The sequence below is a fragment of the Colobus angolensis genome, unplaced genomic scaffold (assembly GCF_000951035.1).
Source record: "Colobus angolensis palliatus isolate OR3802 unplaced genomic scaffold, Cang.pa_1.0 Scaffold213, whole genome shotgun sequence".
In the NCBI taxonomy this organism is placed as follows: domain Eukaryota; kingdom Metazoa; phylum Chordata; class Mammalia; order Primates; family Cercopithecidae; genus Colobus; species Colobus angolensis.
Genome location: NW_012115300.1, coordinates 2,391,845 through 2,405,400, shown reverse-complemented (window position 1 = coordinate 2,405,400; position 13,556 = coordinate 2,391,845). Strand labels below are relative to the sequence as shown.

The window sequence follows — 13,556 nt, the reverse complement described above, 5'->3', positions numbered from 1 at the left end:
AATTTGATATATGTAATTTTCTGAGAACTGATGACTAATGACTTAGGCCCTGACACATTGCATACTTGATTAGTATCAGTATTACCTCATAAGCCAGGTTTGCTCATTACCTTAATTTTTTTTTTTTTTTTAAGACAGGTCTTGATCTGTTGCCCAGGCTGGAGTTCGGTGGCACAATCATGGCTCACTGCAGCCTCAATCTCCCAGGTTCAAGCAATCTTCTCACCTCAGCCTCCCGAGTAGCTGGGACTACTGGCATGTGCCACCATGCCTGGCTAATTTTTTATTTTTTGTAGAAACAGGCCTCCCTATGTTGCCCAGGCTTGTCTCAAACTCCTGGGCTCAAGCATCCCTTCTGCCTTGGTCTCCCAAAGTGATGGGATTACAGGAGTGAGCCACCTGGTCCACTTAGTACCTTTTGAAAGTTACTTGTCAAGCACATTCAGAAACCACATTTATATTGGGGGGTTCATAGAGAATATTGTACTCTCAAACAATACTTTATAAAAATTACTTAGTATGCTATATCTATTCTGTTTCTTACATATTATATTTGTACTTCCTTTCCTAAGAAATATACTGTTGCTAATAATAGAAAGCAGAGGAAAAAAGGCATAAGCAGGAAGTAGGGGAAAAAGCCTATAATCTTTGTGGCAATAAAACATTAGATTGCATTAAAATAACCTAAAACATTAGATACTGGCCCCAGGGCCTGTGTGCAGAACTTTGTTGAAAGGGTATTCCAGTGGTAAGAAGAAAATAAATCCTGTGTCATATATTTGCCCTATAGCAGAAGGAGGGTGGGGTTTAAGCTCAGGAATCACAGCCTAAAGTACAATAATTGTCTGGTTTCCTTAAAGGAGTTTGCAGTTTCACATACCAGAAGTGTAGAAAGGCTGAAAGGAGAAGGTGGGGCAAGATCATGAGAGTTTCTTTCAGTGATACTAGTATAAACTGTACGTGTCTGAGCTACTATTAACTAGAAATTTGTCTACTACACTTCTTTTTTTTTTTTTTTGAGACAGAGTTTCTCTCTTGTTGCCCAGGCTGGAGCACAGTGGCGTGATCATGACTCATCACAACCTCTGTTTCCCGGGTTCAAGATTGTCCTGCCTCAACCTCCTGAGAAGCTGGGATTATAGGCATGCACTACCATGCCCAGCTAATTTTTTTTGTATTTTTAGTAGAGACAGGGTTTCGCCATGTTGGTCAGGCTGGTCTTGAACTCTCGACCTCAGGTGATCCGCCTGCCTCAGCCTCCCAAAGTGCTGGGATTACAGGTGTGAGCCACTGCGCCCAGCCTATTGTACTTCTTTTAAGTCTTAAGTATATGAAATACTAACTCTGACATCCAGTATTTGTCTCTAATATTATGCCATTTCAATTGTATATAAATATAGCTATTATTTATTGAAAGCTTTACTAGAGATTATATTTTGGAGTGTATCTCTTTTTAGTAAAGCACAGTTTGAAAGATTTAGAAATAAAGTGTATGGACAAATTTGAAATGCTTGACAAAAAAAAAAGGCTCTGCATTTTAATGAGTTTTCAATTAAAGCAGAACCAACTTTTGTTTTTTCCCAGTGAGAACATACCTGTGAATAGAACCACCTTTTAAGTGCACTTGCATTTTGACATTTGTAAACGTAATATTTTAAATTATTTTTAAGGTCTTTATGGCTTTTTAGTGTAAAATATAAGTATTTCAAGAGTGTATTAACACAAATATGTTTTTTATTTCTGATTTACTCGTTGTACTTCAAGACACTAAAATAACCCTCAATATGAAGTAAAGAAAAAACATAAATTGAGACTTAGTATAAATATTATTGTTTTGTACACAATATGGCAGAAAAACTTATTTTTTTCTCTTTGTCAAATGAGGGAGTAGTTTTATGTGATTAGAAATGTTTTTATTGTGTAAGTATAATTACTAATATATTTTTAATGGAAACTATCATCTTACATTTCTCAATTTTATTTTGAAAAATTGTCTCCATTATGTTTAGTAACTGGCATTATTCCTGAAGTATATGAGGGTAAATACTATTGTGTTGTCTCAGTTTCCTTATAGCAATGAATCCTTCAGAGAAGGTGAAATGGCTTTAGACAGCCCAGATTAGAATAAGTAATCCTTATTTATTGTCTAGCAAGAATGTTTTTGAACATGCTTACCTTATGTATCCTAGGCAGAAAGCTATCATCTCCTCAGAGAGTTTGCATTTATGTATACACAAAATAGACGTGCATAAGTGAGAATCAACACACCCAATCCAGAGGCTGATTGATATTCTGTTGGGCAAAGCTTTGGGATATTGTCAGACTCTTGTCCTGCTTTCAGACAGCCTCTCACTGTGGGAACTGCACCTTCCTCCAGCCCTGTGCCCTCTGGTCAAGGAGTCCAAAATCTCTGTAGGTAAATAATTGACTCCTCTTTGGGAGGCCGAGACGGGCGGATCACGAGGTCAGGAGATCGAGACCATCCTGGCTAACATGGTGAAACCCCGTCTCTACTAAAAAATACAAAAAACTAGCCGGGCGAGGTGGCGGGCGCCTGTAGTCCCAGCTACTTGGGAGGCTGAGGCAGGAGAATGGTGTGAACCCGGGAGGCGGAGCTTGCAATGAGCTGAGGTCTGGCCACTGCACTCCAGCCCGCCCGGGCAACACAGCGAGACTCCGTCTCAAAAAAAAAAAAAAAAAAAAATTGACTCCTGTGTAAGAGCTGTGGAAGTCACTTATCAAGGAACAGCTTTCTCTCCCCCACCCCCACCAATTTTGGGAACCCTTTTCAATATCTGTGGCCCCAAGAAGGCAGAAGGCAATTTACCAGTAAAGATGCAGGAGCTTCTATTACCTCATGGTGTCCACTCTACTCTGGGCAGGTTATAACCCACTCCAGATCAGGCACAGAGAGAGAAACTTTCATAAAAATTGCTTAAAGTCAATAATCTTTTCTCCAGTCTCATTATGTGCCCCCATTGTTAACATAGAGCACTGAGGTCTACATTGACACCGCAAGACTCTGGAGCACCACCCAGAGAGCGTGGTGACACCCCAAGATATGTGGTGATGCCCCATGCTTCGTACAGGCACCCAGGTCTAATGATTCACCGAGGCGCATATTGTCATCTCTGGGTGGCCTCCCTGGGATTAACACTGAGTCTTTGAGGATCCAAAATTACCTAAATTTTATATATGGCAAGGTGGGGTGTTTAACAGGGAAAAGTTAAAAAAGCAAATTAGTTAAGGTAACCCAAAAGAGCAGGAAGATAGTCAGTAATGTTTCCCCTGAGTCAGTGTCAGCTCCCTGAAGGAGGATGGACTAGGAGGTAGAATAAAATGTTTCTGGGCACATTTGTCTTTATTTTAATTCTTTGACCGTTTAGGCTGCTTGCGGTTAATAGGCTTCTTTAGCTCTAGGCCTCTGTGTCATTAATTTGACATCAGTTTTCAATCTAGCATCTGTTCTGGGACCTCTGTGCCACTAAAAATGATAAACTTAAATAATGAAGAGCAATCCCATCAAATATATTTTTAAACATGAAATATTTAGAAGTTGATGCCATTTATAAGCATATAATATTCTGTTTCCTGGCACAGGAATATAATATGCTTATAAACAGAATATTATATATATATTTTCTTGTTTATAATATTAGAAAATCTGATTCAAAGAGTCTGAGGACTGAAGTATCACTTGAGAAAATGGAATTCAAGATTGCAAGTTCCAGGCTAGACTCTCTGCTCTACCAGGGAACAGGTCTTTGGTTCATGTTGTATCCCACATACCCAGGATAACCTGGTACACAAAGGGTGCTCAATAAATACTTCTTTAGGCTGGGTGTGGTGGCTTACATGTATAATCCCATCATTTTGGGAGTCCAAGGAGGGTGGATCACTTGAGGTCGGGAGTTTGAGACCAGCCTGGCGAACATGGTGAAACCTCGTCTCTACTAAAAATACAAAAATTAGCCAGGTGCGGTGGCGCACACCTATAGTCCCAGCTACCTGGGATGCCGAGACAGGAGGTGGGATTGAGATTGAGCCACTGCACTCCAGTCTGGGCAACAGAGCAAGACTTCATCTCAAAAAACAAAACAAAACAAAACAAAACAAAAAACTTCTTTATTGAAGAAAAGCAAAAATTGACACCAGAAGTCATTTGAAGGTAACATACTGATTGTTTTTCCTAACATTTTATTATTAACTTTTCAAATATAGAAAAAACTTGAAAACATTTCATAATGAACACTCCTATACTTGCCACTTAGGGTCTACCGTTAACATTTTACTATACTTGCTCTATCATACATCTATCCATCTACCCATTTTTCTATCCATCTATTAATTCATCTTATTTTTAAATGTATTTCCAAGTAAATTGCAGACATCAGTACTCTTCTCCGTAAATACTTCCTGCTGACCATTTTATTGTTGACAATGGTTTCTTGCACTTTCTTCATATTCTTAACCACATTGATAGCATTCTGATGTCTGCTATTATTGGAAAATCCCCTTTGAGCTATCTGTAGACAAAACTTATTTGCAAAAATGAGTCAGGATATAGTTTCAGGACCTCAGTTTTAATATGAAAATCAAATGAAAGTGAAGCATGCTAGTTATCTATTGCAAAGCAACCCTAAAACTTTGTGTCAAACAACAATAAGTTATACTTTTATTACTTCTCACAGTCTTTGTGGGTGAAGAATTGGGAGCAATATGGTTGGGCGTTTCTGATTTGGAGTCTCACGAGGTTGCAATCAAGATATCAGCCAGGGCTGCAGTCATCTGAAGGCTTCCCCAGGGCTGAGACATTCTGTGAGGCAGCTCATTCACTAGGCTGACACGTGGTTGGTGGTGGTTGGTGGGAGGCCCTGGTTCCTCCCAATGTGGACCTCTCCACAGGCTTCTCTAGTGTCCTTACCACACCACTCTGGCTTCCCCCAGAGTGAGTGATCCAAGCGAGAAAGAGAGACAACAGGGCAGAAGGTATTCTTTTTCTGACATAGCCTAATTCTAGGATTTAGAAGCAAATTGCTAAGTCTGGGGAATTAGGCTTCACCTTTTGAAGGGAGGCAAGTCAGAGAATTTTTGGACATATTTTAAAATTACCACATCAAGGTGTGTGCATGTGTGTGTGTGTGTGTGTGTGTGTAGTGTGTGTGTCTGAAATGATTTTAATAAGAATATCCACCTGAGGGATTGTCATGAATTAAAATGACATAGTGCAGGTAAACTGCTTAGTATGGCTTTGGTCTGCTAATGCTAGAAGGTAGAATTTCTATTGTTATTATTGTTATTATTATTACTATTTTGAGACAAATTCTCACTCTGTTGTCCAGGTTGGAGTGCAGTGGCACGATCTCGGCTCACTGCAATCTCCATGTTCAAGTGATTCTCCTGCCTCACCTACTCCCTGGAGTAGCTGGGACTTCAGGCGCATGCCACCACACCTGGGTAATTTTTGTGTTTTTAGTAGAGATGAGGTTTTGCCATGTTGGCCAGGCTGGTCTCGAGCTCCTGACCTCAGGTGATCCGCCTGCCTTGGTCTCCCAGAGTGCTGGGATTACAGGTGTGAGTTACTGTGCCTGGGAAGGATTTCTGTTATTCATAGTAGTAGTAGAAGTAGCAGCATCATCATCCCTACCAAGACTACGACACATAGGCGCAAGATGCATTAGGAGAATGCATCTCAGAAAACAGGTTGAGAGAATATAGCAAGAAAACAAATTTTGTGCAGAAGAGCCTTTCATCAGTTGACTACCTCAAATAGGGTGATCGTGGGAAAGAAGGTTGAAGGATGTTAGATATTCTGACCTGCAATAACTGTTAGGGAGGATGAATTTGCACTTGGAATAGGAAATGGCAAGGTGACTCCCGCAGAGGGAGAGCAGTGGGCTGTGTGTCCCTCGTTCCAGGAGCCCTGTGATGTAATTGGAGAGCAAACTGCAGGATGTTAAAAGAGGGAAAACAAATTGTTTAACTCTGATGCCTGGGAAGGGCAAATTTTCAACATCGCAGTTGCTTTTGATAATACTGTGTATTTATGTTTTTTATTCTAACTTGTAATTAAAACATTTTTGAGGTAAAATAATGAGACCTTGATGTGTGATCTCTTTTTCCCCTCAGCTCCCTCTGAATAGCGCAGATGAGATTTATGAGCTACGTGTAACCGGACATACCCAGGATGAGATTTTATTCTCTAATAGTACACGCTTATCATTTGAGACCAAGAGAATATCTGTCTTCATTCAAACAGACAAGGCCTTATACAAACCAAAGCAAGAAGTGAAGTTTCGCATTGTTACACTCTTCTCAGATTTCAAGCCTTACAAAACCTCTTTAAACATTCTCATTAAGGTAAGTGCCAGACAGAAATGAAGCAAGGAATTCTAAAAGCCATCTTACTAAACCCCTCTAGGAAGTTCTGCTTGTGTTATTGACACTGGAATATCTTAGAATTCACCTAAGATAAGCTTCCCTCCCAACATGGAACTCCTCTAATAGGAAGGGAGGTGGTGCATGCAGCACTGGGTTAAGAGCTCAGCCTCTAGAGTCGACCTGCTTGAGTTCCAGGCCTGGCGTCTTCATTGATTTATACAGTTGTCAAACATTTATTAAACTTCTGCATTCCAGGCATAGCGACAGGGCAGTGAACAGAAGACATTAAGTCCCTGCTGACACTGAGTTTATTTTTCAGTTGGGTAGTGGGAGACAGACATAATAAACATATAAATATATATTTATAAAGGGACAGATATATATTTGTATTTGTGTGGGTGTATGAGAGAGAAAAAGAGAGAGAGTTTGTGTTTGCTACTTTCTTTCTTTTTTTTTTGAGATGGAGTTTCACTCTTGTTGCCCAGGCTGGAGTGCAATGGCATGATCTTGGCTCACTGCAACCTCCACCTCCTGGGTTCAAGTGATTCTCCTGCCTCAGCCTCCCGAGTAGCTGGGATTACAGGCATGTGCCACCATGCCTGGCTAATTTTGTATTTTTAGTAGAGACAGGTTTTCACTGTGTCGATCAGGCTGGTCTCGAAATCCTGACCTCACGTGATCCAACCACCTCGGCCTCCCAAAGTGTTGGGATTACTGGCGTGAGCCACCGTGCCCAGCATGTTTGTTGCTTTCTCTAAGGTTGTCTGGGAAGACTGATTTGAGCAGAGAGCCAAAGGCAGTTAAAAAAAAAAAAAAGCCCATACAGAGGGGAAAGCACATGGAAATGCCTTGAGGGGGAGCTTGTTTGGTGCATTGGAGGAACAACAAGCTGGCAGTGTGCTGGAGCCCCAGGAGCGAGGGGACAGGTGCTAGGAGATGAGGTCGTATACAAGTAGGTGGGTTAGGGTGGGGCTCATGCAGGGCCTAATTGGCCATAATAGGGACTTTGAAACTTATGCTAAGTGAAGTGAGAATTCACTGGAGCATTCTGAGGACAGACTTGATGTAATCTAACTTAACATCTTAAAAGGATCACTGTCAGCTCTAAGAAAAATAGATGCTAGATGCTAGCTGTGTGATCCTGGGTAAATTTATTAACCTTCTAGAACCTCAGTTTCCTTATCTAGAAAATGTGTAATAATAATAAAACCTCATGAGGTTTTTGTGAAGATTAAGTGAGATAATTCAAGTAAACCATTTAGAACTGTATCTGGCACATAGTACATGCTCACTAAACGTTAACCATTATTATTATTTTAGGAACCCCTTTTGAAAGGTAGTAATTTTGTCTCTGCTGCTTAATACGCTGATGATTTGGAGGCACTGTGGTTAGCACACTGAGTGCTTTCCTGTGAGAATCAAGTTGAAGACAACTGAGATCCAGCTGGGCCTGCTTTTCTATATTTAAACAGAGAAGAACACTGGACATTTGATCATTACTTGGAAATAGGGTGATTAACATCCCAGTTTGCCTGGGATGCCCCTGATTTTAAAACTGAAAAGTCTCTGGTCCTGGGAACCTCCTTAGTCTCAGGACATTGGTTACTCCAAATATTCTAATGAATAACATAGTGTGGAAGGTAAAGTAGGCCTTTTAGTTTGGTATCTTCCTATTCTTAGTTTATTTGTTGTTATAAATGAAAACAACAAAACCCAATCAAATAAACATGTATACATTTAACTTTGAGCCAAGGTATGTTTGTAGCCAGTACCACATTGGTTGCCATGGTGCTCAATGCATATTTCTTGAATTGAACTAGCATTATTTCAGAGTTTGCCTTTGCTATGTAATGGAATGTTTATAAGGCAGGTTGACATAGTGAATAGCATTTCTAAATTCATGTCACCCTCTGAGCAGAGTTGAACTGGCTCCATTCATACCATCCTTCATCATTTATCCACATATATGGAGAGCTTACTGTATGCCAGAAAGTATGTGTACAATAGATGGTTTAATAAATGTCTGGCTATCTGTGGGTGTTTACATTCAATGCTTCCTTCTATTGCAGGCAAATAAAAGCACTGCATAAATTACCTGTTCTAGACATTAACCCAGAACTAACCCTGCTGGTTCTGGATAGTCTGTGCATTTTCATAGTTCTGCCTCTTTGCACTGGTATCTTCCTTTGAACATTTGATTTGCAGATTCTTTGGGCTCTTCTGTGCAGTTTGGGACTTAGCAGACCACATTTGGCTTTCTGGAAAGGGCTCAGAGAGACATTCTTCTTGTTAGCTCTGGTACTGATAGGACCCTCTTGGCCAGGGGAGGGGAGTTTAAACTAAAATTCTACCTGGAACCCAAAGTGTTTTGGAACTGTGAGTGAGGGGTGGCCATGCTCCTGTCTCTGTACCTGGGAGGTGATACTCAAGGTGGACTCAGGTCTAGCTGCCTTCCTCCTTGTAACTTGCAGAGGCCAGGTGGGAGCACTGATGTGAACTCCTTCAGCTGAAAACAGACAATTGGTGTCTTGGCAAAACTTTTCAGAAAAATTGGGACTTAGCCTAACTGGAGCCCCTGACTGAGACAGTTGTACTCCTTGGCGCAGCACCACCTGCAGGCTGATGCGGAGAAGTGCACTTGAGAGTTAACTTGGGGCCCATCTTGCCCAGCCAGGAATGGCTGCAGGATGTAGCTAAGGTACTGACTGTCACAGCACATTCAGGGTGTTCAGTGTTGTTCTTGGTGACCGCGTGCCATCTTTGGGTATTACTCATTTTGCATGCCCTGATAACTGGTCTTCTTAGGAGGGAAAGGGGCTTCGAGGCCTTTCAGCAGTAGAAAAAACATAACCTATGTCTCCCACGCTTCTGGCCTCCTCTAGCCACAATGGAAATGAGTGCCTCTGACACTGCGGTGGCAGCTGGCATGGCTGGTTTCTGCTCTGACCTCTCCGTTCAGAAGTTGTTGGTATGGGTGAATGATCTTGTAGGGGAACAGGTGTTATTGGCTTAGGGACTGTGACTGTGCCCTGACACTCTGTTTTGGAGAAGTGGTGGCCAACTCAGAATCTGACCCCTGGCCAGGTGAGGAGGCTACCTTATTTGAGTGATTTGAATTCTCTAATTCTACATGCTGGACAGACATGTCCTTCACACATAATCCAGAAATAGTACTCACGGACATATTCTCCAGCCAGGGAGCTTACTGCTTGAGACAATCAGGTACTGTGTGCTGTGTTGAGGCATCTGACAGAGATCCAGAGCCATCTAAAGGTGACTCGAAGGGCATGTGGGGCCACTATTCCAGGATCTCTGGCCTGAAGCTTTTCTGGCTGTGACGGGGGCATCGCTCATACTGTATGTGGCTGTGTTGTAGCAGCAGATGACCACATGTAAATGCTGGGCTCTGCTGTGACACCACTGTGCTTGGCTGGTTCAAATCCTGATGTGCCTTGTAGACTTCTGGTGCTTCTGCATTCTTTCCTTCTGCCTTATTGGTGACAGTTAGACCTAGGTCCAAGATAGGCGTGGGAAAGCAGAGGAATTATCTCATTCACCCCCAACACTCCAGATCCCCCAGGTGCAAAGTCATCCATGAGGTCAGTTCAGACTTCATTGTCCAGGAGAAATGTATGCCCTCACTACCATAATGTTTCAGCCGAATATGGACATTCCGTTTTCCTACACTTCAGGTAACACCAAGAATTATTGTTGTTATTATTTCTATCTGTGTCAGTCTGACAGAAGAAACACAATATCATATTGTTTTCATTTGTATTTCCTTAATTAGTAGGCAGCATATATTTATTGGCTATTTGTAATTCTTCCTTTGTTCCTGAGCCTTGGAACTTCATAGCCTTCCCATGCATCATGCCGTGGCAGGCACAGTAGGACCAACTGCTGATTACAATGCCTGGCCCAGGAGTTTGCCGAGGATACAGTCACCTGCTTGTTCTTGACTTGCTTTTGGTCTCTGGTTTTCACTATTGGTTTCTGGGTTATTAGACTGCTTTCTGCACAGTTCTCAGCATTGTACTTACCCCTAACTGTCATATCTCCACTCTGGGAGAGAGATTTCTTCTGGTTTCTAATAACTGGCCCCACTCACTACTTCTAGTCAAAGTTTAGAGAATAAGACTAAGGGAAAATATTCAACCCCTGCTCTCAGTCACGGTCTAGTTGGGAATAATAAAATATAGATTTTTGGCAAAATAAAATATGTACAATAAACATATTTTACTGCCTTTAACAAAAATATGTACTCAAGAAAGAGAAACTCCAGATATACTAGGGACTTTCCAGGAAGCAGTCATGTCTGCCTATTGGAGGCATGTATAGGAGGCAAGAAGCTGAAACTGATTTCACCAGTGGACAAGGAAGGGAGGGATTTCCATGCAGCAGTTGCAGAGACCTGCATGCATGGGCTTTTGGGAATACACTGCAAACAAATCTGTACATTTGGAGGAAGATGAGCCTAGAAATGTAGATGGAGTCATATTAGTAAGGGCCTTGTAAACTATGCAAAGGAGTGTAGACTTCCTGTAGGCAAACAAAAGCCATGGGTACCTAGTGGTCTAATATAATAATCATAAACTATAATCAGGGACTATAAAAAGTGTATAGTCACTGCTTTTTATATACCAGGGACTATGCCAAGTATTTCAACCACTGTAACTCATTCTCAGATTTGTGTTTCAGATGGATCACATTATTGGCAGTGGGGAAGATGTATTGGAGAGGGTAAGACTAGAGGGGGAAGATTAGTTGCATTAGTTAGAAAATAGGATATGGTAGCTGGATGTGAGGATGGAAAGAAGGAGACAAATTAGGGATATATTAATCTAACAAAGTTAAAAGGTCTGGAAATATGAGAGAGGAATCTAGGATGACTGCTGAAATGGCTTAGATGAATGTTGCATGAAGGATTGTTGTTTGGGAGGTTATAGGAAGAGTGAAGTGTTTCTCATGTATATCCGTGATTAGAACATCTCTCCAATATGCTTTTGTTGAGTTAAAAGGAAGACATGAGTTTGGATTCTGAATTTCATCATGCACTGATGCTGTAATATGGAGTCGTGCCAGTCACTTGAATGCGTACCCCCTCTCCAGGCATCAGTTTTCTCACCTATAAAGTGAGGATAACCCTGTCCTAAAGGAGAATTGTAATGATTAGAGATAAGGCAGAGTGCCTGACACATATTGGGCCTTTAATAAATAGGGCCTATTATCTCTACAGTTAGATTTTCTTTTAACACTACTACCACCACTGCCGCCACCAGGGGTTTGGTGATGTACGTGTTGTAGTGTTTCATGTAGAAGGAAACAGGGTGCCAGGAATTAAAAGGTGGAGCAGAATCAAGATGAACTCAGGAGAAATATGAGAAAAGAATAAACTTTTATTTGTCTTCTTTAGTAATATAAAGCCTACATTTTCCAAAAACTATCCTTGTGTCATATTTTGGAGTAAAGTTCTGGATCTGGGTGGGAATGCGGCAAGGCATCATTCCTAACCTGATAGGATACACATGCACATGGGCAGCCTCTACATAGTTACATGTCTGGTTTTCATTTTAGGACCCCAAATCAAATTTGATCCAACAGTGGCTGTCACAACAAAGTGATCTTGGAGTCATTTCCCAAACTTTTCAGCTATCTTCCCATCCAATACTTGGCGACTGGTCTATTCAAGTTCAAGTGAATGTGAGTATAAATATATTTTTTGGGGGAATGTTAAAGTGATTTAATTAGGTCAGGTGGGGAAATATCTCCAAAGTCGTTTATACAATGAAGAGAAAAAAAATTAAGGTGAACATTTAGACAATTTAAGCGGTTTATTTTTAACTTATGATGTTTATCAAGGGTTTATTTAGCCTTTATTCTAACATGTTAGAATTTTCATCACTGTTGTCTTTTTCTATGATATAATGTGTAAAGGTTAAACATTTTGACATTTTAGTACGCAGTGTTTACTTATTTGTTTCATGCATTGTTTTAAAAGTAAGTAATGAATACATAGCTATTATTTGGCAAATTTTATGCCTTAGAATAATGACTCCTAATGAAGGATTAGACTAACCTACTTTTATCTTTGTTTTAAGAAACAGTGACTTAAATAACCACACCAACCTCTGATCCCCAATCCTTTCTCCCTAGCTTCTACACCTATTGTGTTTATTTGCTGCTGACTTGTATAGCTCTGAAATCTAAATGGAGGGCATTAAATGGCATATAAATCTAAATGAAGGGCATTCATTGAGATGAATGAGACATAAATACAATGAGACATAAACACTTTTAAAAAGTAATGAGACTTAACTGTTTTATGTGATATAAATTGGTCATTTAGTATATAACATGTAAACCTTTATATTTTTCTATAATATATTTGTGTAACATATAAACATATAAGATATAATAAAGTTTTTCTGTATCTAAAAGGGAAGATATGTAATATGAAATGCATGAAATTATAGCCTATTCTAAGCATTGTTGCTGAGCCTTGAGTAGGTGGGACTCGTGTGTGAATTGACCTGTATGAATGAGAAGAGTGCTGGAGGCACGGTGGACTCTCACCATTTGCTTCATGGCTACCCTGCGTCTTTATGGGTGTTTGTATGATGGGTTTACCAATATTACTCTTTTTAATGTAGCAGAAGCTCTACTGAATGTATGATGTGGTTTTTAAAGAACACTGGAGGCCATATTATGAAAGGGGTTCATACTTTTAGAGAACAATGTAATGCATGACCATTAAAGTCATGGACAATTTGCAGTGTGGTCTTTGCTTATTTCCTTATTTATAACAGTGTAATAATAACCACTGTTATAAATGGAAGCCTAGAGCAGGGTGTGATGAGTTCTAGGGGCAGTGGGATTCTTTATATCTGAGCTTGTAGAGAAAGTGGAAAGAGTAGGCATTTGTGAAACTTAGAAGATAGGGAAAAATTTGTGTAGGAGTAGGGAAATGAAAGAGAACCTTATGTGTCCGGGGATTTGGGAGAAGTTGATGTTACTGGAGCATGTGGAGAATGATGGCGATGTAGATTAGGAAGCACATTGTGAATTTAAAGTAGTTTGAATATTATTTTCAGTTCCCACTTAAATTCTTCAGAATCACCATTTTGGCCATCCGTGTATCCATCCATCCCTCCATCCATCCATCCATCCATCCATCC

At 40.5% G+C, this 13,556-nt stretch overlaps 1 protein-coding gene across 1 annotated transcript in view; it reads left to right on the top strand.

Annotated features, from left to right (window-relative positions):
- Positions 1-13,556, top strand: part of CD109 (CD109 molecule) — a 147,645-nt gene that overhangs the window by 24,501 nt on the left and 109,588 nt on the right. The window contains exons 4-5 of the mRNA XM_011942956.1: positions 6,130-6,360; positions 11,956-12,081. Coding sequence (XP_011798346.1) covers positions 6,130-6,360; positions 11,956-12,081 — 357 coding nt within the window. The remainder of the gene's footprint in view (positions 1-6,129; positions 6,361-11,955; positions 12,082-13,556) is intronic.